This window comes from Clupea harengus, chromosome 9 (assembly GCF_900700415.2).
Source record: "Clupea harengus chromosome 9, Ch_v2.0.2, whole genome shotgun sequence".
NCBI classification, from domain to species: domain Eukaryota; kingdom Metazoa; phylum Chordata; class Actinopteri; order Clupeiformes; family Clupeidae; genus Clupea; species Clupea harengus.
In genome coordinates this window covers 16,839,923-16,867,399 of record NC_045160.1, presented here as the reverse complement: position 1 = coordinate 16,867,399, position 27,477 = coordinate 16,839,923, and the positions used below count along the sequence as shown (strand labels likewise).

Here is a 27,477-nt window from a genome sequence, read left to right as displayed (position 1 = left end):
CCACACACCACCCCCAACATATTCACTCTCTCTCTAATACACACACACACACACACACACACACACACACACACACACACACACACACACACACACACACACACACACACACAAATCTGCACAATTTTCTTAGGGAAATATATCCTGCAGGCTATTTTGGTGACTACAATTTAATTGAATTTACCTGTTGTGTAAATAAAGACATGTAGACCATGACATTGTCTAGCTGTTAACTTCACTTATATCCATCAGCATAGATGATGAATTTTATAAAAAAAAATGATCTAATCATATTATCTACACTTAATCCACTTCACACTCTCTTTTTCTCTCTGAGCCACAAGCATACACACATACACAGTCATACACTCACACATACATGCCTACCCTCCAATACAAGCATACAAGCAGTTCTCACTCTTTTTTCAAAGAAATGAGTTGTATTAGTCATTACAATTCCTCACATTTGCCGATCTGGGGCAAACGTTAGACTACAGCAAACAGCCCTACTCTTCCCGACCCCTGCAGATTTAACCCTCTTCGGCTGGGTGCCGCTCTTTCTTAGAGGTCTCTGGCCCTGAAAAGGCAACGTGTGAATCTGAAGGGTAAGACGTAAGAAAGGCTTTCTACTCAAAGCTATGATTAAGTGTTTCCGTCTTGAAGACTAAAGCTTTCAGAGTTTTCTCTCTGAATGTTTGAGAAGGTCCCATGATGTGGCAAACTTGTGATAAAGGTATCTGGTATAGTGAAAAATAATCATAATATCCTGTTGGAATAAAAAACAAGTTATGCAAGACCTACCCACAATGCATGCTTAGAGCTAAACCCACCAAAAAGCACCCAGGCTTTCTAACCCACCCCCCCCACCCCCACTCCCACCACCACCACCTCACATCCCCCACCCCCCACCCCCTGAACTCAACTAAACACCCGCACCCTCACCCTCCGTGGGCCTAACCTTGTCAAAGGAAAGGTGTCATGATGAGGTCACTCTACTTACAGAGGCTCTTTGTGATCTGCAGGTGCCTGTGTGTGTATGGTCATGTTTGTGTTGAACAAATGCTTTTTTAGACAGGGGACATCTGTCTGACTGTGCAGGCTTTTACTGTAGTCCTGGGTGAGTACAGAGAGTGAGTCTGTTCTAGATTCAGACAGACACGTGGTTAATCAGGATTTTTGACAGATCAGTCCAAATCATGGAAAATTGTCGAGGTGGTTAAGTAAGTGAGTAAGACTGACATCACTGTAAGTGAACAATCATAGAATCCTTAGTAACATTACAGCCACACAACACAATGGTCTAAGATGAGAGAGGTGGAGACTATACAGAGTTAATAATATTAGCATCTAATGGGACTTTGTGGGACTATCTATACAGATATATATATATATGTGTATACAGTAAATACTATAAAATTATAAACTACATAAATTAAACACGTAAAATACATACATACACAGTATCCTGTAGTTATTGAATGGTGAAAGAATATATTCTCAGAGGGTAACAATGTGTGGTAAACCTTTCTAAAATATACATATAGTGAAACTCTAAGCTGTTGGATTTCCTATCCAAAACACAATAAGATAATGAGTTTCGTTAGAGTATAAAATTAACTTGATCAATTATTTTCCTCTGGGAAAAGAGGTAGATTCTAATAAATGGCCACTGAACTATAATGTATTATTGAATTGTATTTTTTGTTAATGTTATTTTTTCATCTCTCTGCACTCGCTCAAGTCATGCAATGTAGACAAGGAAAACACAAACATAACACTGATATTATGATATTCTGCACGGCAGAATCCAGCAAATGAATGCACAAGTCAGACCATCACAGAGGGAGGCATGATAGTGAGAAGAAAGGACAGAAAGGACTGGAGAGGGACAGTTAGAAAGAAGGAAAGAAAGAACGAGAGATGCTACAAACAAAAAGTGAGAGAGAGAGATTGTCGAAAACAGGAGGGTTGATGTAGGAGCAGAGGGTGTGCAGGTGCAATGGATCAGTGTGGACGCTTGTTTGCGTTGGTGAGCTTCTCTTCTGGTGTCTCCCCTGTCCCCAGCCCCAGGCCCCCCCATACCATCTCTGTCTGTCGCACCTCAAAGGCTGCCTCATCGCCCACCTCCTCTCCCCCTTCGTCTTCCTCACAAAGGTGGCAGCTCTGTGGCAAAGACACACAAAACAAACCTCAATTCAAACACTGTAACAATTCATCGAACTGACTAAGAACAACAGTGAAAATGTGTATCGTCGATAAAAAAATCAAGTTAAATGAACTTAGAAACCCACTCACCTTTGCCATAATATCGGCATATGCCATGTATAGATAATCTACATCAAGATTGCTGTAAAAAAGACCAAAAGAGAATGTTATCAGTAGAAAAACCCTGACATTTCTGACAGTGAGAAGTAAAAGAAGGGGAAGAGAAGAGATGGCCTCACGTTTTTTCGGTGAGTGCAGTTCGGCTGAAATGTAAAATAAGCTGGTGGAGGGGGTCAGGCTTGGATTCTGTCTCCTCCTCTTCTGTCTCCTCCTCTTCTTCCATCGCTTTCTGAAAATGTAAGCAGAAACATATGTTTCACAATTCACATGATAGTGTGACCTGGCCGTCTTCTCCTTTTTCTTTATGTAGCACAGGGCATCCCCTGGGAACAGTTAACAGACAAAAAGGTGTCAGGGATGAGGACCAGACAATTGAGATGCCCAGTTTCAGAGTAAAGGACACCATGACTCCTGTCTCACCTGAGGACAAGGTAACATCAGTGATGAGAACCTGGTGTGTTACATGGACAAAAGTGTAGCTAATACACTCATTTGCTAATGTATGCCCTTAGACTTGGTGGGTAAACTACTCAATGAGATTTATTATGACTGATGATGGTTCACATCTTCCAGCAATAGTGCATGGTATGTTATGCATGTGAAAGCTTTGTTGGTGCACCCATTTGGCATCGCTTTCTGAAAATGTAAACAGAGACATATGTTTCACATTTCACATGTTGGTGTGACCTGGCCTTCTTTGAGACCGGACTCCTTCTTCTCTAAACACCACAGGGCATCCCAGTGAACAGTGAACAGACAAAAAGGGTATCAGGGATGAGGACCAAGAACTCTCCTGAATGTACAATTAATACGTGCTATACAATTAAAAGGTGCTATACAAATAACGTTTTTTTATTATTATTATTATTATTATTATAATTATTAATAATAATAATAATAATAGTGTTTAAGGAAGGGCTGGTTTCAAAAAGAGGGTGGTATGACAGGTGAATCGGAATTCTGAAAGCACTAAAAATGCAGTAAAATCGACAAAAAAAATAGCATGGTGTACAAAGCAAAAACAAGCTCCTGCTTCCTTACCGACAGATCATCTATCATCTTGTCCTCAAAAGAGTAGCCTTCCGTCATGATCCAGTTACGCTTATACCCATTCAGGAACATGTTGGACGCCCGGTGCCTGGAAACAGCAAATTACTCATCTATTATCGACGACACTGCTTATCTGATATGTACAGATATGTGTGGTCTATTTAAAAAAAGAAACTGACCTGGGGACGTTGTAGAGTGGTGTCATCCTGAAGCAGGCCACCACAGCTCTGCGGCGCTGCTTGGACAGAAGCTTGTGCCACACCATCTTCTTGGACTTAAATGGATGCTCAGTCTGTAAGGTTTGGGAAATGTACAAATAACAAAGTTTATCTCCGATGGATGACAATATAGGTGCGTAGTTGGTTGGATATCTTGAGAAATTGACATGGTTGCCACCATGTCTTTATATGACTTTGGGGGGTGTAGAGCATATGTGTAAGCTCCAGTTTTCTTACCAGCTCAATGTGGAAGAGAACAGCAGACACTTCCTGCACTCTTTTCACCACCTTCTCTGGGTTCTCAGCGTCTTCCAACTTCCCAGAAGTCTCATTATATAGAGACATCTGCCAGCGCATGGAGGGGTCCTCCACCTAGGCAAAGAGAAGATAAAGAAGAGTGACACAGAAAAAGGGCCCCGTTTCCTGAAAATAGAAAAAACGCATTCATAACAGCCAACAGGCCCAGGTTAATCATTCATGCTCATACACTTCATCTGACCTTACCTTGCTCTGAAGATGCAGGTTTGCCTGCAGGAACTCTCTCACCTCCTCATCTGTGTCTTTCTGTGAGAGAAAAATGCAGATTATGTAGAAGTAGAGTAGAACCAAGTTGTGAAAGTTAGTATATAATATTATTCTTTCTACACAAGATTCCCACTTACACCTTTGAGGCGGGGTTTCAACTGAGTTCCAATGATCTATTGTATTTCAACATCTTATTAAGCAATCATTAGAAAAACTTGAAAGGTAACTTTCACATTACCAGTGAGTAACGGATCTTGGCCAGGTTAATGAGTTCCTGGTCAGCAGGTGAGCACATGTTGAGGCCAATAGGAAGCAGCTTCTTCAGAGCAGCTACGATGAGAGAGGTCTGCACAGAGTAGCGGTCCCCACGGCGCTTCTTCTTGGTACGTTCTTCTGAACCTCCACTCTGTGCAAAAGATATTGTCGTCAGACTGCACCAAGGCCCCACTTGCTAAGGCTGAAAAGGTACCTTCCAAAACCTCAGGAAGCGGAAACGTTGAGGGAAAAGAATAGTTGACAAAAGCCTCACTTGAGCTACACATTTGTGTACATACCAGTATGACAAGAAGGCTATGAAAGAGTCATTATTTGGCATCACTGACTTTGTCACTAAAAGTACCTCTCAGTATATGGTGCGTAGATGCATATGGTATAGGTACATTAGATTGAGTCAAATATGCCTTGATCCACAGGCAAAATTATTAATGATCTTATCTGAAAACTAAATGAACAAAAGATAATGTGAGTAGTTGGAGGTCAACACTGAATGGATAGTATTATACATTTTTAACGGTGATAGTAATTTCTAAAGAGTAATGAATTATCTGTTCTACTGATGGAAAATGAAAGAGTTAGGCTAAACGTGTTAAACTCTTGGAAAAGGGAGTAGAGGGGGTAATTCATAATGTGACACTTTACTTGAATCCTTCTTTATGAGACAAACGATATACGAGCATGTCATGGCAGATGGCATTTTGGGCCTCATGCAGGAAGCCATATTCAAACAAATTTCCTCTTATTTTTTTAGTTTGTATCCATGATTTCTTCTTATTTTGTTACAAATCTTTGTTAGTATTTTCACAGTGCACAAATTGTTTGCCCAACGCAATGAAACATACATTTTACATTTGAAAAACATGAATATCTTATATTTACTTATAAATGTATACGTTTATTTAACAGTATGTCGATTTCACTGCCGCTGAAGTTGTTCTTCTTCTTACAGACTCTTTTTGGTGGAACCTCTCCAATTCTTGGGCATGTGCCAGAGTATTTTCACATGGCAAACACCTACCCTTATAAAGTGTTTAGGGTGTGTTACCTATGCTATGCTATGGGATTCATCATTAAGCACACTAGACAGATACCTAAGAACTTTTGCTGCATCTGAAGTTGACTTCTCTTATTTTTTCTCTTTACAGAACGTTGCTGCATGAAGCCTAATGTGTCATAAATTGACATGACAAGTCAGAAGCAAGTGCGATAACGGTCATGTGACTATTATCAGCAAATGTCATGTGACCGCTTATAAGCATAGTCAGTTATCAGAGCCATCACAACAATTCCAATTTTTTATAGTAGCATGACACTGTCACCTCATTGGTTCCGGACTTGCATGATGAATGATGACAAGATATGGCATATGCCATGACATGTTTATGGCAAGATTATGTCCCTCTTATAATAAATTATTCATATTAACTGTTACAACTGGGTAAAAGATATATTGCAATATGTGTAAATATGTCTAATTAACTCTAACAGAATAAAACACCATGCTGGGGAGGCAACCAATCTCAAACACTAACATCTATTTCCACAAACAGAGTGACTTTATGTTCAAGTCACACATGGTGTGTCAAAAGTGCAGCTCTGGCCTGTAAGTGTTAGCGCTAGTCACACTGAAAAGAAATGGTGCTGCATAAGTAATGATGACAATAGGAAGGAAATGAAATAATCTATTCAACTGAAAACACACAATGCAGCTCTGCTGTTAGTAATGCAATGATTGTGGCAGTTAGGTACAGCCCACCCCTGAGTGCAGCACATGGGTGAGCTGATTCCTCGCCCCTGTGCTGCCCTCCTTCATCTCTCTCCACACTGCTTTCACTTTCACTTTCTATCCGCTCATTCCCTATTCAACCCCACAATTCACATCGTGACCTGTCTGCCCCCCCCCCCCATCTTACTGCAGCGGATGATCATCACTGACTGTTGTCTACTCCCCTAATGTCCTCCCTGTGCCCAGAAGAGTGGGTGACCCGGCATGAGGAGGACACAGGGTGAGATAATAGATGGGCTTACAGTAATGATCAACCCATCGCATAATAGGGGGTGTGTGGATTACAGGGTGCTTTAAGTGAGCTGTGGGTAACATATAAACAATAAGAGTCACCCCTATTTCGGTCAGCAACCACTAGCCTGTAAGGTCATGCTAACTTCTGTGAGCAGGACAACAAATCTGTATGAAATGAGGATCAAGGCCAGACATTATAACTAATAGAAGATGCGGCAAAAAGACAAGAAGATTAAGGGCATCCTTCAAATGTTCATCTCATCATCTGAACACAATCAACCAAACATAAACAGACATGACTGAAGAGTAGAAGAGAAGTCTGTGTAGACCTGCAACAAACAAGACCCAACAAACCCATCAAACTCGAGAGCCAGAGAAATGGAACTCGGGACCAGTACAGAAAGCACATCTGCTGGGTCGAGTGCCATGCACCTGGCTGTGGTATCTACAGCGAGAGCCTTCATCAAACTGCCTTCCAAACCTCCTCACACACTGGCAGTTACACCTATGTTTGTCTCTTTGATATATTGTAACCCTACAGTCATTTTGATATATGGATGCATACTGTATGTGCATGTATGATTATTGACATGGTAATTTATTATTTTTTTCTAATTGTGACAGAGCGTATTGGAGAGAGTGTGTCTGCTTGTTTTTGTGTGCATTTTGATATTCTATGTGTCTATATTTGGAGCACTGAGTGTATGTGTGAGACCATGCCAGTGTGTGTGGGAGTTTGATGAAAAGCCTCTTTTGTGGTGCCATGCGGTCAGCACAGCTTTCGTGCAGGAACGTGTTCTAACCTCTCCATCCCCGGCCTAGAGACCCCGACATCCAAACAGAGACAGAACATAGAGAGAGACAACACTGTTAAAATCTGTCCAAGTCATCTGAGGTCCGTCCTGTAGCTGCTCTTATTTATATTGTTTCATTAACATCAAAATCACCTCATGATATGAAAAAAAAATTAAAAATGTTAGTGCATTCTAAAATTGAAATACAGTATATACCTTATATAATCATTATACAGAGGAAGGAAAATATGCATTCATATCTCAACTGACAGTTGCAACCCATATCATATGGCTCTCAACCTACAGTATGTTAGCACAAGACTGCCATTGAGAGGGCTGTTCTACCGTATGACCATGGGTTGTCCCTCACCTTGCTCATCTTACTCTTGCTGTCTGCTGTGAGGAAAGACATGTTGTTGATCTCGTTCAGCACAACAAAGTTCTGCTCCTCTCTTTTGAAATTCTGTTGATCAAAAGAAGATCAAGAGAGGGTTTCCCTTTTTATGATAGGAGCTACAATATAGTAAGAAACAAATAACTATGTAATGAGCCAACTTCTCTGTTACATATTTTTAGGAAAGAGAAACTAACTTTAACAGGTTATGCGAAGATAAAAATGATTTGAAAGAGAGATGGTCCCTCACATGAGACTTGGACCAGGAGATGAAAACCTCTCCCACCATCCTGAAGAGATCCTCAGCATCAGGGTCGGGACATGTCAACCATCTGGCCCTGATTTACAACAGCAAAAGGAAGGAAAAGTCATAAGAACTTAAGACAGAAATGGGCAGACTGCTTTAGCCCTGCACAGATCGCCACTCACTGACAAGTAGAAGGTTCTGAGGCCAGTAAAGAGGCAACCCATGGCATCTCAATGCTGAGTAATGATATCAGAACTAAAATAGTAACGATAGGACGAGTACCTGTTGTTGTCCACGTATCGGATGAGCAGAGGGTAGAGAGCATACAGGTCCCTACAGAGCACGGCAAACTCATCTCTGATGGTGCTGCCCTCACTGTCCAAGTCCTCGGCTTTGCCCTCCATACGCAGGTGCTCCTCCTCTGCTACCACTTTGCCAGACCTCTTCTTCAGCTTCTCCATAGTGGGGATGAAGTGGGATTTGAGCATCTCTGGTTTGGCTCTGCTCACTATGGGCTGGGTAAACACTGTGCACAAAAGAGAGACACACTCACATAGACTCTTCACAAACCTAGTGCCACTATCATTGAAAATGTTCAAATGCTGTAACAGGCTGGGCAGACATTATTAAGAAATCAAATATCTCCCCAATTTCTACCCACTCCTTCATACCTGCATTCAATCATTAATTCACAAAGTGTTGAATTCTTTAATCCTCTCTGCCACTGAGTCTTACCCAGCCCCATCATACATGCCATTATCCTTCAATCTCTCTCTGCCTACCGGCCAATCTCTTCATCCAGGAGGCCTCGTCAATACCCAGGTTGTTGACCACAATCTTCATGATGCTACCCAGCAGCTGGTTGAGCTGGTCTGAGGTAACATCCGTGCAAAGCTGAGAGTCTAGTTCAGGGTAATTCTCTAGGCCTCTCTCCCACCAGCGGGGCAAATAGTTGCAAAGCATGGGCAGTGTGATCTCAATGACGTGGGGCATCTCCGTGTAACGAGCCCCCGACTCTGCCAAGTCCCCGATCTCCTTCATCAGGATATCAAGTTCAGGGATGTCAGGGCACAGCTCCTGGACCTCATTGGGCAGACCCAGAACTATCAAAACAGGAACAAAAGGAGAGAAGCGTGAAAAACTATAATAAAGACATGTTCAGCAGACAGAACCTACGCTTCACAAAGGGGATGTACTGACTGGCTCTTTCCCTTGGTGTCTTGGTCGTGTAGACTGAGTATCCATTAAACTCGTTGAGATGGGACTCAAGGAATGCTACCGGCATGGCTGCAGCTAGATAAGCCAAGCACTCGCCAAGGGCTGGTCTTTGCCTAGAAAGGGAGGAACAAAACAGGCTGTGGATCAGGATCTGGATCTCAACAGAATGTGCTAGGTACTGATGCTAGGTAATGCCGGATACTCACTTTTCTACATGTGGTGTCTTGACTGTGCCAACTGAATAGATGCTGCACATCAGGCGATAGCAAGATATCTGCAGATCATCCACTGTTTGAGAAGAGAATAAAGAGGCAGATGGAACTCTTAACATTCATCTACTGGCAAGGGACATTAATTGGATCAAAATACACTAAAATATGTAGATACACACAGATGACATCATCTCCAAAACCATGCTGGGATATATGGTCAAATAGTGAGGTCAGCACTGGCAGTAGAGCAATGGTGGTGTAGTTGATGTTCTGGGATACACCCTTGACCTAAACAAGGAGACAGAATTGAGAGGAGGGTCACATTGTGAACCAGAAGAGCAGTAGGACTGGAGGAGTAGAATGGGAGTGGATTGGTTAAGGCTAACAAGGCTGACCCACCTGGTTGCGACTGGACACTTTGCCTAATTTGAGATTCTCCACCATCTTCTCTATGTCATCAGCAGCACTCTCAAAGAAGGAGCGCAAACCTGCCTTCACAATCTCAGGCCCTGACTTCATCACAGTCCTGAAGACAATAAAGGAAATGAAGAATTGATAGTGTGAAAGGGTTTGATGGTCAGTTCATTATTTTGTATGAATGTTTCAATTAACAATGTCCATTTATTTATTTCCCTACATATTCTTTTGCCCTGTGATTATTTTAATTTTCAGTTATTTCAGTTTTCATTTATCGTCTTTATGTCTGTTTCATATACCCTTTTGTCATCACACATGTATTTCTATCTGATCATGCACACCTGCAGCATTCCAGGAGCAACTCAGATGGACTTAAATTAACTTAACATCCATTTTTATGTGATTGTTCCACTACCTGGTATGTTCCACTCATTAAGAGCTTAATATATCACTAAAAAAACTATTAAATAAATAGCAAAAGTGTAGCTCAATGACTAAACACTCAGTATAGAGAAGCTTTGGTAATTTGGTAATTTGCTCATTTTGACAGTTTATTAGTGATTATACCCATTCCCTATTAGCTTGCTGTTCAAATTCCAAGATGGCTTCCATTAACATATCAGATCCCTCAGCTGTTCACTGTAGTTGTGGAGTTGTTGTTAAGAGATAAAACAAAGCAAAACTGTGTCTGACACCACAACAGCAAGTTTGTGTGTACTCACTGAAGAACTAGACGTTGCTTGAAGAAAATGTGCGAGGATTGCATTTTGGTAGGTATGTATTCACTATAATGCTTCTCTGTACCCACACACCTCCATTACTTGTTAGCAATGCTAGCAAGTGACAAGCAACAAAAGAGAAAGAAGCTAGGTTTGAACATCCTGCAAGTATCAATGAATCGGCTATATGAAATGTGGGTAGAAAATCAATGCAGGTTTTCAATGAAAATCAAAATATGTTTTCGCCAAGGTATCACTTTGAGGCAAGATACATGAACATGCATTCACATGGTAGGTGTGTCTGCCTGTGCCTGGCTGTATGATGATGAGGAGCTGAATCTAAATGCATTAAACTCAGGCCTGTAAAAGATTGTGTGATGACTCCAGATCTTACCTAGCATCCAAAGACCTTGCCAGGATATGAAGGCAGTTCACCACAGCTGAGGCATCCGTTCCTGCAAATAATAGTGAGGTTAGCAATAGAGGTTAGCAATACAGCGCTAATTACACAGCTAGAGGAGGTACAGCATTTTCAAGTCTCATATGGAAGATAGCATGTGTGCTCACATAAGCTTTCCAATACATGAACAATACATGGGTCTATCAAATGGACAGCTCCGCGCATATTGATTATAACAGTTTATGTAATCTTCTTCTTTTGTGATCTTCAATTATCTGTGTACATGTTTATTCTAGAAGAATTTAATATTTTAGGCAAAACATGGTGGGTTAGCAGGAAATGACACAACACAGAACATCTACAGTGCCACGTTAGAAGGAGGGGACAAGAAATGCTATTTCCATTTATGTACTCAAGAGGGTTAGGTCTATATGGGCAGGGCTAGGCAGGGATATCAATTCAAGAGTATGCCCTGATTTTGTGTCTTCTGAGTTAGTACAAAAATTCAGACCCGTGCTACTGGTGACAAGCAGACATACACATGTGAAACTCAGAGCGAGTGACACAGAGCAGCATAATTATCACATCAATGTATTTTCTGAGTTTGCTGTTCTGTTGCTATAACCAACATGTGCCTGTAGTGCCTGCTTTGAGGGATGACTGTGTTCCCAAAAATAAGTGGGTTAATTAATGCCTGTCAAAGTCAAATCTTAAAAACAACATAAGCTACAACAAACAACACAACAAAGCCAAAGCCCAAACGTAACATTCTCTAGTTCCTCAGGGACGCCACAATCATCATCCTCTGCTACAGTTTCCATATAACATTTGCAACATCATCGTTTTTTCCACAAAGAGAGCCTGCAAAACATTACCTCAACTGCCACTGTGACCTTATTCAAATTAATTTAATTGCAACTGAGTTCACTATGCTAGCTGATAAATAGTTAAATGGGCAACCCTCACAGGTGCACGTAGTTGCTATTTTGCCTTTAATTAACACCTAAGTAAATGTGGTAATTTTGCAATGTGTGTTAAAAATGATAATTTTCTTCCAAGGTCTTAGCATAGACACACCAAATAATCCACCCGCCACCCACACATTGGGGACTGATGACCTTGTGCATGGCATGAAAATACCAAATACCTGAGTTTGTTTGTTAATGAAACTAGTGTTTGCTCCTAGCAAATTTTGCAACAACCTGGCAATGGACCCACGATAACAGGATCACATAATGTTTTCCCACATTTCTGTCCATAACTTTACGGTGGTAACATCACATTTTTCATCTGAGTCAATTATGTATGCATCATTGAGGTATGGAATGCTGCTATACACTATAACAGGAACTTAAGGTATGCCTGTGTTGGGATTTAGTACATGAGCAAAAATGCAGAAATATATCCACATCTGGAATGAATCTTTCAGTCATTATTGTTATTGGCATTAAATGCATGACATCTATAAGTGTGATCACATTTCAGGAGATATCACTCTGTGAAAAAAACAAATAAAGCAAGAGCACAAGACACTGCAAAGCAAGGCAAAGACACAGAGACTGGTCACTTTGTGAGTGAAAGGAAAAAGTAGAACATAGACATTAAGATAAAAGGGAAGGAAAGTAGTGGAGAAAAGAGCATGGCAAACCAAAATAGAGCTGAGAGAAGGAAAAGCTTTAGCATCAGCCCCTCATGCAGGTTTCTTACCAAAAAGGGAAACTCTGTGTCTCACCAGAGCAGCCAACTTACAGAAGATACTGAGGAGGAGGACGAGGACAAGGAGGAAAGAGGGGAGGGATGGAAAAAAGGTAGGGGTAATATTCAGGCCAGGGAAGAGGAGAAAGTAAAACCAGAGGTCTAGTCAAAGAGGAGCAAGGGAAATAGTCTGATGGAAAGACATGAGGATGTGCTGTTTGGGAAAGTGGAACAGGAAAAGGACAGTGGATAGGACAGAGGGGACGCAGTTTCTGCGATGATTTCAGTTTCAAGAGAGAAATTGGTTCTTGTAAAACATCAGCAAAATTAACTACAAACTATGAGGCACTGTCAACCATTCATTTTCATAGACAGACTGCATATTGTGCTTAAAAATGATTTAACTGACATTGTCATTGTCATTAATTTACAATGAAATCAAGAAACACTATAATACATTTTGCCCACGAAAAATACGAAAGATGCTACATTTTGTCCATGAAAGCCGAACATGTACAGACAACAAAACAGATGATTCATTTTGTGTGCTAAACTGAATGCTTAGAATGATTTCATAACACAGAATACGTTCTGTTTAACAAAACAAGACATAACATAACGTCATAAAATAAGTTTGACTTTTAGCGTATATATCACAGCTAATTGTGTATCCAATCAAATTCTGTCACCTAAAACATTTTTAATACACATATCTATGTGAAATAGATATAGCTACTGCTGGATGAATAAAGTTAGCTTGCCCTACTGCGACAAAACAGTTTGAATCACCTGGCAATCATCTCTTTCTCTTTGTTAGAGGCATGTCCACCACTGCTCAGAATTTTGGCAGGGGTGGAGAGGAAGTAGAGGCAGTGGTTCTTGAAGTATTGGTTGACTAAAGGCAACAGGATCTGGAAGAGAATAAAAAAAAGAAATGTAGGTTCCCAAAAGTATCAATAGGTTGGTACTACAATTAGACAAAATGTCTGAGGTACAGACTGGTATGTGGTTGTGGTTAAAAAGCAGCACTTAAAGGCATATCAAAGGAAAGGTGATTCATTGAGCTTTATCAGGAGCCTGTGGCCCAATCGCACCTTGGCAAAGAATTTGATCTCCTGCTCATGGGGGGATTTCTCCACTCTGCCACTGCTCACAACAGCCTCTGAAAGAAAAGAGGTTTGATAAATCAATCAACAAACCTGATTTTATGATCGTATTTCACGCGATCATAATAGCGCTAATTGTGCCGTAGTAGTAGTGTAGTAATAGCAGTGTCTGGAGAGTCTCGAAGCAGGTCAAAGGAACATGGTGGAAGATTAAAACCTTTTCTTTTGAACATTTTGAATAAACCAACTAAATTGTACCTAGATGAGCAATAAACTCTTGGGCTATTTCCATCCATTTCAGAAGCTTCTGCAGGAAACCATAAGCAAAACGTTTCTCAATAGAAGAGATCTCCTGCTCCATGTCTTTCAGGCCTCTGCAAAGAAAACAATATGGACATATGGATGATGAGGGAGCACCTATATACGTAATGACTCATGTTACACGTTTTCTCCAAGTACAATCTTAAGTTACCTTGTGACAGCAAAACCATGGAGCTGGAGGAACTTGAGCAGATCCTGAGCTTTTTCACGATCCCGGGCTTTCTCCTTGGCCGTCAGGGTGTCATAGGGCACAAGCAGAGGATGGGTGCCACCCCCTAAACAAATCCAATTCCATTTCTCAGACTGAACCAACAGATCCCAGTGTCTATAACATTTGTCAGTTTTAAGCCGTTAAGACTGAACATCTCAATCATTAAACAAGGAGTGTATTCTACTGCCCAACTACTGTTTCTATTTTCCCTTTCCGGTATTTTCAAGTATGACTACCATACACTGACCTTTTGATTGGAGATCCATCTTTTTCTTTCTGCCCCAGGTGTTGTGATAGTTCTCAGCCAGCTGCTCAGCCATAGACTAAAAAGAGACCAAAAGAGATGGGCTCATATGAAACAAAACAAACCAAGAGTAATCATGATCACATTTGTATTCCTGCCTCACAAAAGTGCTCCAATATTACTGTTTCTTCTGGGGTGTACTCATATAGAATTTGTGATACCTGAAGTTCCCTGGAAAGTCCCATGCTAGATACATCTATTGGCTGTGGAGTGTATCCATGGCTGGGGTCATAGGTTGCCTGTAAAAGAATCAGGGCAATTCAAAAAGTTTAAGTTTAAAACACATAGAATCCAAATGCACCAATATTGCACACCTCCACTTTCAGGCCATTCTTCAGATGTTTCACTGTACCTGTGCCGTATGGGACACTTTCCTGGTGTTGGTGACTTTCTTCTCCACCTTCTCTTCCTCGCCCTCCCTGGCCTTCTCCAATGTCCACTCCCATTGAATCATGGCTTTAACAGACTCTTTGATGGGCCAGCGATAGATTTCTTTATCCTAAAAATAATATGAAAACACATAGAATTTGATGCAATTTGTCAATATTTGTGAAATGTGTCTTGCCAAGCAGAGTGCAAATACTAGAATAGAAAAGTAGGACAGTGAACCTTCTCAGAGAACGTCTTGTAAGGTCGCAACATAGGATGTGTCTTGGCATTTTCGTCCAACACTTCACCATAAGACCAGTTATTTTGAATCTGAATGTAAAAAAGACAAGCAACAATGTTGGGTCTTGTTATGCATGTCCTGCAAAGAACTTCATGAACTATCAATGCAGTCACATGGCAACACCAAAGTCAAGAGAAGTAAACATGCTACGATGGTACAGTGAGCTAGAAAATAAATTGCACCACAAATGAACAGCAGAGACCACCTCTTGGGGTTAGTTCCACAACTTAAAGCTGGTTCAATTTAAGGCATTACATTAGGCCACACACCTAAGGAGAAAGTGGATGAAAGGGGAATAGTAAGAAGAAGAAAAAAATCAGAAGGCATCTTAATTTTTACTCCATCCATTTTATCTTCGAAATAAAGTGAGGATTTGCCCGTTTGTGTAAGGCATTGGGTCCTCAGTATCTGGAGCTCACAGTGGCCCTATGATGGTGCAGTACAGACTTTTTCTTTTTTACAACGCCAGAACACAAAATCAATGCCATAAACAGTACACATTGTATGACCGTCTCACCTTCTCAAAGGCCCACTTGTCGTGAGTATGTTCTGCATATTTGTTGATGAAGATATCCAGCCTTTCTGGTATTATGGTGCTACAATAATTAAAAAAATAATTCAGTCAGTTCTCCACGCACTGATCGGTGAATTATGAGCCCAATATAATTTGTTCTAAATGTAAATGATCAGAAGGTGGTATCACTTTTGTTAAGTCATCAACCATACTCACTTTGTGGTCTCCACTGGCCTAGGATCAAAGTTGCCCTCGGCATCGACAGACGCCTTCTTCTCAGTCTGAGAGTAGGCGGCATCCACATAGTCTGGAGGGATGGCGCCGGAGATGGCACAGATGCATGGCATGGCAATCTTAAAGAGCTCTGCATCAAATTTCTAAGGAGGAAAGTATATATCATTCTTTAAAGAGGTGTGCCAAAACTGTATGAAATTAGCAAAGTTGACTGTCAGTTTACTGGATCTAACCTTGTGTGCCAGAGACTCAAAGATCCCCCAGAAGAGCTTGCGAGTAAGATGCAGCTCCTCCTCGGAGCTGACTCCAAAATTGGCCCAGCCATTTGGAAGGCAGTAGTACTTCCAGCAGCGCTCATAGTGATTGGTCAGCAGCTAAGCCCCAAAAAAGAAACAGCATAATCAAGTACAAATACAGAAATGAGATACGATTAATTAACATTTTAATGAACTTATTGGACCTTACTTTCCTAACATACCTTAAGGGGCATTTTAGCATACTCATTAAGGATGGGAACATCAAATACCAATTTCCTCAACAAGTGCTGTAGCATGGATGGCCGAAGGTATCTGTGGAAGTGTGGTACAGTAAGTATAGTCAAAGCATAAATTGATCTATTGATGTTATCACCACTCATGTAATTGGCTTTAAGTGTACACTGATTAATAAATGAGGGGACACTGACTTGCAGAGAGACATGAGGCATTCCTCTATGACGTCTCTCTGGGCCTTGGTGAGGGCCCGGCCTCGGGACAGCCGGTAGATGGTGTGTAGCATGGAGTCGATCATAATGGCACGGTGGTCAGTGCCCGCAAAAAGAGGGGCACACTTGGTGATGAGGGGCAACACAGCTGAGCACAGGTAGCGGTTAAGAGCCAAAGCCATCTCTGTGGTGCAAAACGCAGCCTGCAGAAGGACATGAATAATACAATTCAGAACAGTGCCCATAATAGATTCAGTACTCTGAACACAATTCATAAATAACATTTAGGACACTAAAATAATCTTGTATATTAATGTACATTAATTCATATTTTTTCAGGTATTGAGTTGAACCCCACTCACTGTGTCTAGAGAAGCACATGCCCTCATATCAGGAAGGAATCCGACTTCCAGGACATGCAAAAGGAAGTCCTGGTTGTCGATGCCATAGACTCTGTCCAGGAACAGTACCATGGACGCCTTGTGGTCTGGAACAAAACTGGCCGACATCTTTGGCTCTATAGTCTGACCCTCTGGATAACAAGAAATAGCGGCACAAATGAAGATGAGAGGGCCACAAAGAATGAAGAAAGAAATAATGTTTTTAAGCTGTTAAATAAATACACTGTTCCTTCTCACCTTTTCCAAAAGTGGGGATCTGGACAGACAGACTGATAACTCCAACAAGGTCTTCAATGGGCACTAGAGACCTCAGAATTGCCCTGATCCTCAGGGCTTCCCCTTTGCCAGCCTGGATTAACTGTAGGGTACAAAACAACCATCAGATACAGACCCAGATACCAGAACAGGTCAGAGAGCCTGATCTTTAAACTCTGGATGTACTCACGTGCATCTCTGGAGCACAGCGGCCCAACAGGTCAATGAGTGCAGAGTAGAAAGACATTACAGCATTTCCCAAATGCACCCTGTTTTCTTCCTGTTGCTCACCACCAAACCTGTCATAACAGAAAACATTAGAAGAATCTCAGAGACAGAGACAAATGCAAAGTGAGAGATTTACAAACAGAAGCACAAAGTACAGATACAGCTTTGCAACAATGTGTGCCCATTGGTGTGGCCTATTACGTTACGTAGTCAACAATCCTGTCAACATGAGTACTACAATCTTCTGAACTAAGTGATATATCTGACAGTACCTTTTATTCCCAATTCCTTAGATAGTGATTTGCCAGGCTAAATCCCTTTTCCCTCCCCAAACATATTGTACAGAATTCTGTTACCCGAAACGCCTGTCTTTCTTCACTGTGGGTCCATCTCTGGCAGGATCCTCGGAGATCTTAATGGCCTCTTCAATGGCAGCCAGTAGGCCAGCACCTCCTTCACCTCGCAGGGCAGGACCGAAGCACTCAGGACGGCGAATAAGGAGTCGCACCACCACATTAGCGTTTTCCTCCACACTCTCTCCTATGGTAGACAAACAGGCATTCTGATACAGCAATACTGTTCTCTATGGTCTACAAACAGTTTCAGTACTTCAGTGATGCTCCAGAAGTTCACAAGAACACTTGACCATTTAGAGGATTTTTTTTGTAACATACTGACCGTTGACAAAGACAGCAAAGCGAAGGAAGTCCAGGTATCTTTCTCCACCACCAGGATTCCAGCCAATGTCAGGGTAGCCTTTAGACAACAACATGGGACAGCTCCTCAAGCCACATCCAGCCAGGTATGTCACAACCTACAGAGCATAGTGGGAGAGACATTTCAAAATGGTTATATTGTAAATGTTTTTTAAAACAATAGATGAATGCATTTGAAAGCATATCTGTTATGCAATGTCTGACCATCTCCAAGTCTTGCTCTTGCAGAGCCAAGGCCAGTTCATTGTTGTCAATACACGATGCAGCAGCCACATCTAGGGGCGTGGACCCACGCATCCCTGATAACACACAAAAAATACTTTTGGAGGAAATACAATTGGTTCACATTCCTCCCCAGACCATTCATTTAGAAAAGCCAAACCTCTTCAGTCTCTTGATTCCCACCCTTGCTTAGTTTTTCGCTTTTATGCATGCTGCTTTTTTTTAACCGGTCACAATTTTCCTCACCTAGGCCAATGCCACTGTTTTGCAGCAGGTAAGAGAGGTGGTCGAACATGGAGCGCTGGTTCTGACGACTAATGCGACAGAAATAGCACAGGAAACGACAGCAGTTGGTCACCATTTGAGGGAATCGAATTTCCTGTTATAGAAAGAGGGCGATAGAAGAAAGGGGATGTATGTTCATACTAAAATAACATAACAACTATCCAAACTAATCAAGCAAGTGTCTGGGTGAGCTAACCTTTGAGTCTCCTCCACCTCCTAGCACATTGACCATAACTTCCATGACAGTTTCATGCATTCCCAAAGCTCTCATCAGGTTGGGGTGTTGGTAGAACACCTTGTTATTCATGATGTTTCTGGAAAAAAAAGAAGAGAGAGTGATAAAGATTCAACATTTGGTTTGTACAACCAGTATAAAGCACAACCAGTACAACGCTAAATCATGCATACCACATTTTCCAAAGACAAAATTTGATGTCAATGAAGGCCTTTTCAACCATCCACACCTCCATGCCCACTGACCCAATGCTCTGAATCATGAGTCTCTCCTCTTCTGGGCCCATCTGGACGATGAGTAGAGATCGGATCTGGCCCAGGCACTCCAGCAGCTCCATACTGTCCTGCACAGATACAGCACTGATGGCGTAGGCCTTGGGCAGGGCCCTGGTCAGCTCCCCAAGGCCATCATACTGCCGGTGCAGCAGGCTGAACATTTGTCGCACCAGCTCTGGGTTCTGGATGAATGACTCTTGGACCCAGTGGATCATGGTGTGAGAGATTAGCTCCTGTAGAGTGCCTGTGGGAACGAATGCAGATAAATATCTAATCACCTGGATATGACCCCGTCTGGCCCTGATATACAGAATACATATATTATAATATACATATGCAGCTACAAAATGAAACACACCTATGGGTCTGTAGAGAGAAAAAGCGAATCCTTATGTTCTAATGATAAACATTTTACGGCATGCTTTTCTATAATTCAGAGTTACTCATTGTGTGGCTTGTGAGTCTCATGCGGCTCACTAAGCTTTAAATGGCTGGTCGCATGGCAGCTAATAATTATATGATAACGAAGCCAACACACATAGTTCATACAAATACTCAAAATAGCTATGCTATTCATACACATGATAGCAGTATAGGCTACAACTGTCAAAACCTGCAAAGACCAATACATGGTGTTGCCAGTTTTGGCAGCCCTCTGAAGCACAACCATGGCTATAGTACTGTTGTCCCGCACACTTAGTAGTAGCATTCGTTACTGTGTCTCATGCTACCGTAACTACTGTGATATGCATGGAAAATAAAAATGGACTGATTTCTAAATCAAACAAAAGCACAGTATAAAAGTGGCGGTATAAAAGTGGCTCTCCTGTTTACTGTCTTGCCGTATGGCTGTAATCGATAAAACAGTGAGGATGTCTGCTATGAGTGATGAGTGATTCATGAGAGTTTATGTTGAAATCCTGCTTGATTACTGACTGGGCTTGGGTTCCTCCTCAGGTTCAGCCTCCTCCTCCACCTCGTTCTTCTTGCGCAAGCTCTTCACCTTATCCAGCAGACTTAGGATTCTTCCACTCAGGGATGCGTCCACCTCCTCCTCTTCCTCTTCCTCTTCAATGTGCACACCTGAGTCAGATGGAAGATGAATTGAAATGAAAGAATTATTACATTAAAGGTTAATTGTCTGAGTATATGGTAATATGGTAGGTGTTCTAATGCAAGGAGAGCTCAATATCCTGTATTGTGGGACCCACCACAGTGGGCCAGCAGGTCATTGTGGAACTCCTGAAGGGTTTCCCGGACATCATCTGGGACAGGACAGTCCTCTTGTTCTGGACCATGCTTGAAGTTGGTCAACAGTATCAACTGCAAAGAATGAAAAGAACCATCACAGTTCATAGGTACATGAGATTAGTATAGGAAATAAAAAAATATACGCTGTAGACCTGGCCATGGCAGATATGCTTGACCTCTGTGGGATTTGAATCATGCGGAATTATTTGGAAAAAGGCAATCAAAGGGCTTTGCTGCACCTGTTCCTGTGGAGGTGAGCGGAACTCTCGTGTTTTGCGAGCAGTGTCAAGAGCCGACATGGTGTATGCTCTCATGAGATCGTTGTAGCGCACCCGCTGGTTGGACTGCACACTGTTCACAAACGTATCAGAGTAAGCCATTATGGCTTCAACTCTGTGCCTGAGCTCACAGTCACAGAAGTACTGTAACAGGGTGCACATCTACATCACGGAAAAAAAGAGAGATGCAATTAATAACCGATGAACTCATAGCTCACATGCCAAACTGTAGAAGCGAAAGAACCATTTAATCAGTAAGGGAGAAATCATACCTGTAGTTTAACAGACTCAGGTAACTTCATTTGAAGAAGTCCTTCTTCTGGGCCCTCTTCCTCCTCTTTTGGTTCAGCTTCTCCGGTCTCCTCTACTTCCTTCTCCTCCTCTGCTTTTTCTCGATTCACCTTTTCAATTTCACCCCCTTCCTCTTCTGTCTTTTCATGTTCTTCATCTAGGCCTTCCTCCTTCTCTAAGTCCTTCAGCTCTGCCTCCTCCTCCTCCTCTTCACCGACCCCTTCATCCACCAGATCTTCAGCTGCACCAGTATCTTCTTCCTCTTTAGCCTCCTCTTCCTCCTCTTTGGTCAATCCCTCTTCCTTTTCTCCCGCCTCTCCTTCCTCTTCCTTCGTTGGGCCAAAGACACTTGGATCAATCATTTTGAGGATGTGCCTGGCGTCTTCATCATTGAAGATGCCCATGATGAGCAGAGTACTGATCAGCTTCAGGATGGGAACAAAATGGAACTCCACGCTCCCACCCACAGGATCACGCATGGCCTGACTACCATCAGTCACAGCCTCTGTTAGCATGCTCAGGGACGTAGTTTTGAGCTCCTGGAAAGACAAAAAATCAGAAGACAGTTCTATCATGTATTCAAACAAAGGGCTGGGTATGAAGGGAAAGTCTTAATCGGAATAGCAACCCCAAAGAATGGGCATAGAATTATTAGTTCAGCACAGAATAAGAACTAACACTGTTAACATTTTGTTTCATAGCATGTAGGTACCTGTAAAGGAAAGACGGGGCTGAGGGTATAGAGGTCGGCGTCAGTGCCCACAAAGTTGATGGAAGAGAAGCTCAGCTTTGGCCTCAGACAGGTGGTGAGGCCCACACCAGGCAGATCATGGGACTTATCTTCACCTGGGTAGAGAGTGATGCTGAGTGTCTCCGCTGTCATAGGCACGATGAACTCCTTGTTGGTGCCCAAGCGGTTACGCTTGGCTGACTCCAAGTGGATGCTAATCAACAGGTCGTAGTAGCCACTGCGCAAATGCCCTGGGAGATAAGTGTTTTCAATGGCATAGAGAAGCTGGGCCTCATCTACGTGGCTGCATAGTGCATGAGCCACACGATTGTTGCCCAGAGCGCACACAGCGCAGTACAGCATAAGTGTATGGTAGTGGAACTTCATCAGGTCCAAACGCTCCGACAGCTCCAAGATATCAATACACCTGAATGTATCATGAGAAAATGAGAAAAAAGCATGAAGATTTTTAGTTGCCTATTCAAGATTTTGAGGGTTTATGATTTTGCAAACAAAAGGCTACATGTAATCCTTTGAATGGTGCACCTGACATCAACCTCGGCTACATCCACATCATTTTAGCCTACGGTAAACCATGCAATTTGTTTGTTTGTGAAAACTGCAAATAAAGTTTCATTCACTTTTCCAGGACCATTTCAGTGTCCCTGCAAGAATTTCATCATAATCCAAAAGCAGACAGTAATATTACTTATGACTGGATCCTGCCATTCTCGCCTAGACTGGTCCTGACCTGTTTTCCTCTGGTATGTGCAGAGCCATCATGGTGAGGGGCTCAGTGCACTCCACCATCCAGCCTTGCCGCTCGCTCACACGGGCAACGTCTGGCTTCAAGAAGTGGTTAGGCATCCGACTCCAGATGACCGGTGTTAGGATTTCCACAATCAGTCGAGGAGGACACTGAGGCACGGGATTTTTGCGATCACTGCGGAACATGGCCGCAGAGATGGGCATGATGTTCTAAAGACACAGAATAAGAGGTGTTACTGAAAAGCTGGATTCAAGTAAGAATGAGAGAAAAATAAGCATGTGTATAGAGAGAGTGTAAAGAAATTTGACTGGAAAGGTGAACACCTTCAGCTTGCCAAGCTCAAACTGTAGCATGTTTTGGCTTGAAGGTGAAGCAAACACTGCTGGGAATAGCTTGGTGTTAGGCTCCACCTGGAAGAAAGAGCCCCAAAACACAAGATGAGTAAAAAAAACATGGAGAGATAAAAGGGATGAAAACAACCTCATCATCCATCATAACTTAAACTTAAACTTAAACTTAAACTTAAACTCATGCTCACCTGAAAGAAGGTGTTGATTTCCTTTCCATTGGCTGTGAAATTCATGTAACCGTTTGCCAGGTCAACTAGGCAGCCAATGACTAAGTCTTCTTGGCTAAAACGAGCTTGCTGGGAGTTGCCACCAAATTCTCCTGCCCATACCATGTAGCAGTTGCTGCGCTTGATGCTAAGAGATGAAAAAAGGAAAAGGGAGTACACATACTGATAGGAATATGTATGCAATTTCTCGTGATGTAAGTTACTGCTAAATACAATTTAAAAATGTCTGTCTTTTCACCTCACCTGTCATGAATGTTGCCCTTGTCATCCCCAACGGTCAAAGTTACATTGCGCACTTTATTGAGGTCAAAGCTGAGGTCATACTGATGAAAGTCAGGGGTGACCCAGCCCACCCAAACATCACTGGGCTCTTGCCCAGCAAAGATGCGCACTGAATAGTAATACTGTGAAGATGGGGTGAGAGAGATAGGGCAACAGTCAGAATTTTCTGCAAAGACCCTTTCTTAATCAAAATCTCAGAAATAATCTACGTAACATATTTTCAACCTAAACATTTATTCACATGCACTTTGCCTGAATGTAATTAAAGAAGGAATATTATGGTTTATTGTTATTAGAGTAAACAGAGACTTTTGCGTTAGATTAGACGCTGCACCCACAGACATGTATTAGTAACTCACAGTGGTGGTGTTAAGGATGATTATTGGGTCGTCTCGTTCATCAGGGACCACATCCTGCACCAATCGGGGCACATTAGGTGGAGGAGCAGGAGTTTGGGTGAGGTTGGTCATAGCAGCTTTCTTAGCCTTGAACAAGAAACTAGAGCACAGTGCAGAGAATAGGAACACAGGAAATTTGAGAAAATAAAAGAGTGTAATAGCCATATTAAATAGAATACAGCTACTTCAAAATGTACTGACAATTGTCTATCAACCGTTCTGGGGCCCTCATCCTAACATTCTTGCCACTCCTTTACTCACCCCTTCTTCTTTCCTTTTTCTGAGGCTGTGTCCTTTTCATTCTCCTTGAGACTGGCAGTATCCTTGGCAACTGATGGCTCTTTTTCTTCCTGTTCCTTACGACTGGCTGATTTCTTCAGAAGCTCATACTCTGAGTCAGGGTCAAGATCCAGCACCTCATCCTCAGGGATGGTGAGGGCACGGGTAAGAGGTGTGGTGCCCGCTGTAATCTTGAAGACCTCATGGAACTCCACGGGCATGCTCAGTCTGAAGAACATCATATCAGTGTTGGCATTCTGGGAGCCAAAGGTCTTGTGGAACACCTTCAAACAGGGGGCACTGTCTACTGTTCCATCTACACTAGATACCTAAAAGAACAGAGGGCAAAAGAGATATAACATGTGTCGTGGGTTTTGAGAACAACTAGCAGAGGGTGTAATGGCCGTGTTGCCGTGTATACCTCTATGTGGTTGTGGTCATTTGGCACAGGTGCAAACTGGGGCAGACTCTTGCTGAACCACATGGTGATGTCTCTCTTCATATTGATGGCGAAGGGTTCAAAGCCCTCCTGTAGACCACAGATGGTAAAGTAGCGCAGGCTGCTAACATTTTGACCCAGGTTGATGCGGCCCACCTGGGACAAGCCCAATGTACAGACAGGGATGAAACCTAAAGAGGACACCAAACATGTATTCTCACTTGAAAAATAAGTTAGCATGTTAGCACATTAGCCTACGTTAGCTTGCCTGTCTCTGTCTTCCTACCTTTACTTCTCTACATCCTGACAACCTCCTGCATTACTTATGTAGTGCACCTATTTTTTATGATTTCAAATTTAAATGTATACCATACTATTAAAGTGTGCTGAACATTTCTCTTACCTTCTTCAATCTCTATGTCTTTAAAGGCCAATTCAGAGCCTGAGTCACAAATAAGCATTTCCCCGTTCAGTGTGAACATGATGTTCATATCTATCAGGTCAATCATACAGCCAACTACGTCTCCAGACTGCCACGGTCGGCCGAATGACTCATTTCCAATGTGCCACTTCTGAGCCTGGGGGTAAGAAAGAAACATTAAGAGTTACACATGAGAAGTGGGTTTTTGATTTTGTATCATTCCCATGTCCTAAAAATAAGGATAAGTACTAACTCTGCATCCATTGAAGACATAGGCCAGCTCATCGGCCCCCAGCTCTGTGTCTGCGTGGACGTTAGGTCTGGCCCAACCAACTCTCATCTCACCCGTTGTCATCACTTCAAACTCAAAGTACCATTTTCCCTGGGTAACCGCATAGTTTTTCTCTGCTCGGAAGACGCGCACTTTATCTCCACGACTGTTATCAACTCCGTGACCACCTGCAAGAGATTTGGGATATAAGAAAACATACTTAACCAGTTCACAGGACACACAGCAAATCATTAAAACAGGAGCGTTGTGGTGCATCATTCACTGAATAATATTGAATGCTAAACTCACTGCTCTCCTGGTCAGGGGGCTCAATGTTGTATCCGTAGCCAATGAGAGTGCGAACAGCATTATTGACACTGTCTCGGTTGGTTTTCTTTGTTCTCTCGTCCAGCAGGATGTAAGGCACCAGACGAGGGTTTCGCTTATTCATTATATCCTACAAATGAGATAAAATACTAAGGTTCACATTCCTATTCACAACAATTTTAACAGGATGTTGTTTCAAATGGTTTAATGTTTCAAACATGCAAGTATGCTTACATTGTCCAAACATAAAGCACAAATCATTTTTTAACGTTTTAACAATTATTTATAAATTTTTGTCCACTGATTTAACTCCATCCTGACCTTTCACCCTAGAATGGTGCCAAATACCTGGACGATGCTGTAGGTCCAGCCCTGCCTCACTCGATCCCTCGCCCAAACATTGTGTCCATTTTCAGCAAGCTTCTCTACAAGCTGGTTCTGATTGGGGGTCAGTTTGACATGACTGAGGTCTAATGGGGCAGGCTTGAATCCATTACTCATCACGTAGCTGTGAAGCAGTGAGAGAGAGAGAGAGAGAGAGAGAGAGAGAGAGAGAGAGAGAGGGAGAGGGAGAAACAGAGGTGATGCTGAGGTCTTCAGGCAGTTTATCTAATGCAAGGAGGCTTAGCTTAACTGTAAACTGTAAACACCTACGTTTTAGGCAGTTTGACCTTTTTCAGATTCTCCTCTGCTTTTTCATCCCCCATGCCTACATGGCACCCCAGAGCCAGCAGTGTTCTGTTAAACAGAAGACAGATTCAAACAGTGACCATGGCAGAACAACAAAAAACAAACAGAGGGATAGCCTAACAATTTAAACATAGAAAGCACACTGAGATAGAGACTAAAAAGAGGGAAAGTTACACAGAAAATATGTGGCAAGATCAGTGTTGCCGTTAGGTCCGATCATTTTGGGCTATATCCGCAGATATTTGAAGCCTAGCCCGAGTATTTTCGCCCTGAAAACGGAAGTGGTTATGGGAAAAGAATGGATAGACTGTGTGCCAGACTGGAACTTGTCTTGCAGCGCCTAAAGGGGGGAAGTAATTAAGTACTGCTCAGTCCAAACAAAGCTGGAAGACGTGCGCACCCAGCTGAAAAGCTCTGGTAAAAAAAAAAATCTACAACAATCTAGCGGCTACTTCAAGAAGAAAACACAAGGTAAATCATTGAGTGTGGGTATTACACAATGTATGAATGTGTACTACGTATGTTGTTGCCAGAGAAAATTCACTGACATGACTATGTAGCAACTCAAGCTAGATAGCCCTTACACCAATACAGTGACGACTGAGTCTGTGAAGTGAAGGTTTCCTCTCTGTCTCTGTTCAATTAAGTTCAAATAGACTTGCTTTGGCCATGGCCATAAAAACAGTATTACCAAAGCACACTTACACATACATATAGGGATAAAAAATTAAAAATAAAACTAAATCTCAATATCTAGGTAGATATACCTCCCCAACCTGATCTCCATTCAACATAAATAAATAAATACTTACAAAAGACAAGCCACAGGCCAACTTGACTTAGCCCCTAATCTTTTCAATAGCTAGGAATGCCGCTGGGCAAAATCGGCTTGCATTTCACTCACTTCAGAGTTTCTGCAGACATCTGAAGGTTATAGTTCCGTTCTGGCTCTGGTAAACCATTGAAATCCAACAGGCAGGGGTGTAGCTTCTTATTGTCATCCCTAAACTGAGGTAGGAAAGGATTAGGAAAGCAGTTAGTTCCAGACAATTACTGACTTGATGGCCACCAGTTCAGGTCCTTTAATCATGAAACTGTTGAAAATAGAAGATGCTACAGAAGATGTTCCATATGCACTCACTATTCCGTAAGTCCATCCCTGCTCGATACGTGTCACCGCCCACAGCTCATGGATGTTCTCAGCTAGCTTCTCCCGGATTCGCTCCAGGTGAGGAGGTAACACAATCTGGGTGAAGAATTGAGCAGATAGGCTGAGTATGCAGT

At 42.3% G+C, this 27,477-nt stretch overlaps 1 protein-coding gene across 15 annotated transcripts in view; it reads right to left on the bottom strand.

Moving 5' to 3' along the window:
* Positions 1–27,477, bottom strand: part of ryr1b (ryanodine receptor 1b (skeletal)) — a 71,931-nt gene that overhangs the window by 23,719 nt on the left and 20,735 nt on the right. For 8 of the 15 annotated variants that reach the window (XM_031573673.1, XM_031573674.1, XM_031573686.2 and 5 more), the window contains 60 exons: positions 27,335–27,439; positions 27,098–27,201; positions 26,158–26,241; positions 25,852–26,011; positions 25,486–25,633; positions 25,159–25,364; positions 24,888–25,062; positions 24,467–24,675; positions 24,028–24,374; positions 23,728–23,866; positions 23,330–23,490; positions 23,048–23,213; positions 22,833–22,919; positions 22,492–22,718; positions 21,723–22,167; positions 20,992–21,549; positions 20,681–20,881; positions 20,402–20,513; positions 20,127–20,273; positions 19,161–19,434; positions 18,877–18,994; positions 18,642–18,774; positions 18,378–18,472; positions 18,136–18,271; positions 17,814–17,997; positions 17,420–17,528; positions 17,212–17,332; positions 16,936–17,105; positions 16,556–16,776; positions 16,349–16,439; positions 16,104–16,244; positions 15,853–16,013; positions 15,640–15,718; positions 15,062–15,151; positions 14,805–14,951; positions 14,614–14,691; positions 14,396–14,471; positions 14,089–14,212; positions 13,875–13,990; positions 13,605–13,672; positions 13,300–13,421; positions 12,523–12,572; positions 10,810–10,870; positions 9,679–9,805; positions 9,459–9,567; positions 9,274–9,355; positions 9,050–9,180; positions 8,632–8,952; positions 8,132–8,375; positions 7,853–7,940; positions 7,579–7,671; positions 7,218–7,232; positions 4,357–4,524; positions 4,098–4,157; positions 3,831–3,965; positions 3,555–3,667; positions 3,367–3,463; positions 2,445–2,554; positions 2,296–2,347; positions 2,083–2,163 (listed from right to left, as the gene is read on the bottom strand). In XM_031573673.1, the coding sequence (XP_031429533.1) occupies positions 2,083–2,163; positions 2,296–2,347; positions 2,445–2,554; positions 3,367–3,463; positions 3,555–3,667; positions 3,831–3,965; positions 4,098–4,157; positions 4,357–4,524; positions 7,218–7,232; positions 7,579–7,671; positions 7,853–7,940; positions 8,132–8,375; positions 8,632–8,952; positions 9,050–9,180; positions 9,274–9,355; positions 9,459–9,567; positions 9,679–9,805; positions 10,810–10,870; positions 12,523–12,572; positions 13,300–13,421; positions 13,605–13,672; positions 13,875–13,990; positions 14,089–14,212; positions 14,396–14,471; positions 14,614–14,691; positions 14,805–14,951; positions 15,062–15,151; positions 15,640–15,718; positions 15,853–16,013; positions 16,104–16,244; positions 16,349–16,439; positions 16,556–16,776; positions 16,936–17,105; positions 17,212–17,332; positions 17,420–17,528; positions 17,814–17,997; positions 18,136–18,271; positions 18,378–18,472; positions 18,642–18,774; positions 18,877–18,994; positions 19,161–19,434; positions 20,127–20,273; positions 20,402–20,513; positions 20,681–20,881; positions 20,992–21,549; positions 21,723–22,167; positions 22,492–22,718; positions 22,833–22,919; positions 23,048–23,213; positions 23,330–23,490; positions 23,728–23,866; positions 24,028–24,374; positions 24,467–24,675; positions 24,888–25,062; positions 25,159–25,364; positions 25,486–25,633; positions 25,852–26,011; positions 26,158–26,241; positions 27,098–27,201; positions 27,335–27,439 (8,772 nt within the window). The remainder of the gene's footprint in view (positions 1–2,082; positions 2,164–2,295; positions 2,348–2,444; positions 2,555–3,366; positions 3,464–3,554; positions 3,668–3,830; positions 3,966–4,097; positions 4,158–4,356; positions 4,525–7,217; positions 7,233–7,578; positions 7,672–7,852; positions 7,941–8,131; positions 8,376–8,631; positions 8,953–9,049; positions 9,181–9,273; positions 9,356–9,458; positions 9,568–9,678; positions 9,806–10,809; positions 10,871–12,522; positions 12,573–13,299; positions 13,422–13,604; positions 13,673–13,874; positions 13,991–14,088; positions 14,213–14,395; positions 14,472–14,613; positions 14,692–14,804; positions 14,952–15,061; positions 15,152–15,639; positions 15,719–15,852; positions 16,014–16,103; positions 16,245–16,348; positions 16,440–16,555; positions 16,777–16,935; positions 17,106–17,211; positions 17,333–17,419; positions 17,529–17,813; positions 17,998–18,135; positions 18,272–18,377; positions 18,473–18,641; positions 18,775–18,876; positions 18,995–19,160; positions 19,435–20,126; positions 20,274–20,401; positions 20,514–20,680; positions 20,882–20,991; positions 21,550–21,722; positions 22,168–22,491; positions 22,719–22,832; positions 22,920–23,047; positions 23,214–23,329; positions 23,491–23,727; positions 23,867–24,027; positions 24,375–24,466; positions 24,676–24,887; positions 25,063–25,158; positions 25,365–25,485; positions 25,634–25,851; positions 26,012–26,157; positions 26,242–27,097; positions 27,202–27,334; positions 27,440–27,477) is intronic. The other 7 variants (XM_031573677.2, XM_031573681.2, XM_031573684.2 and 4 more) reach the window with 3 other exon arrangements.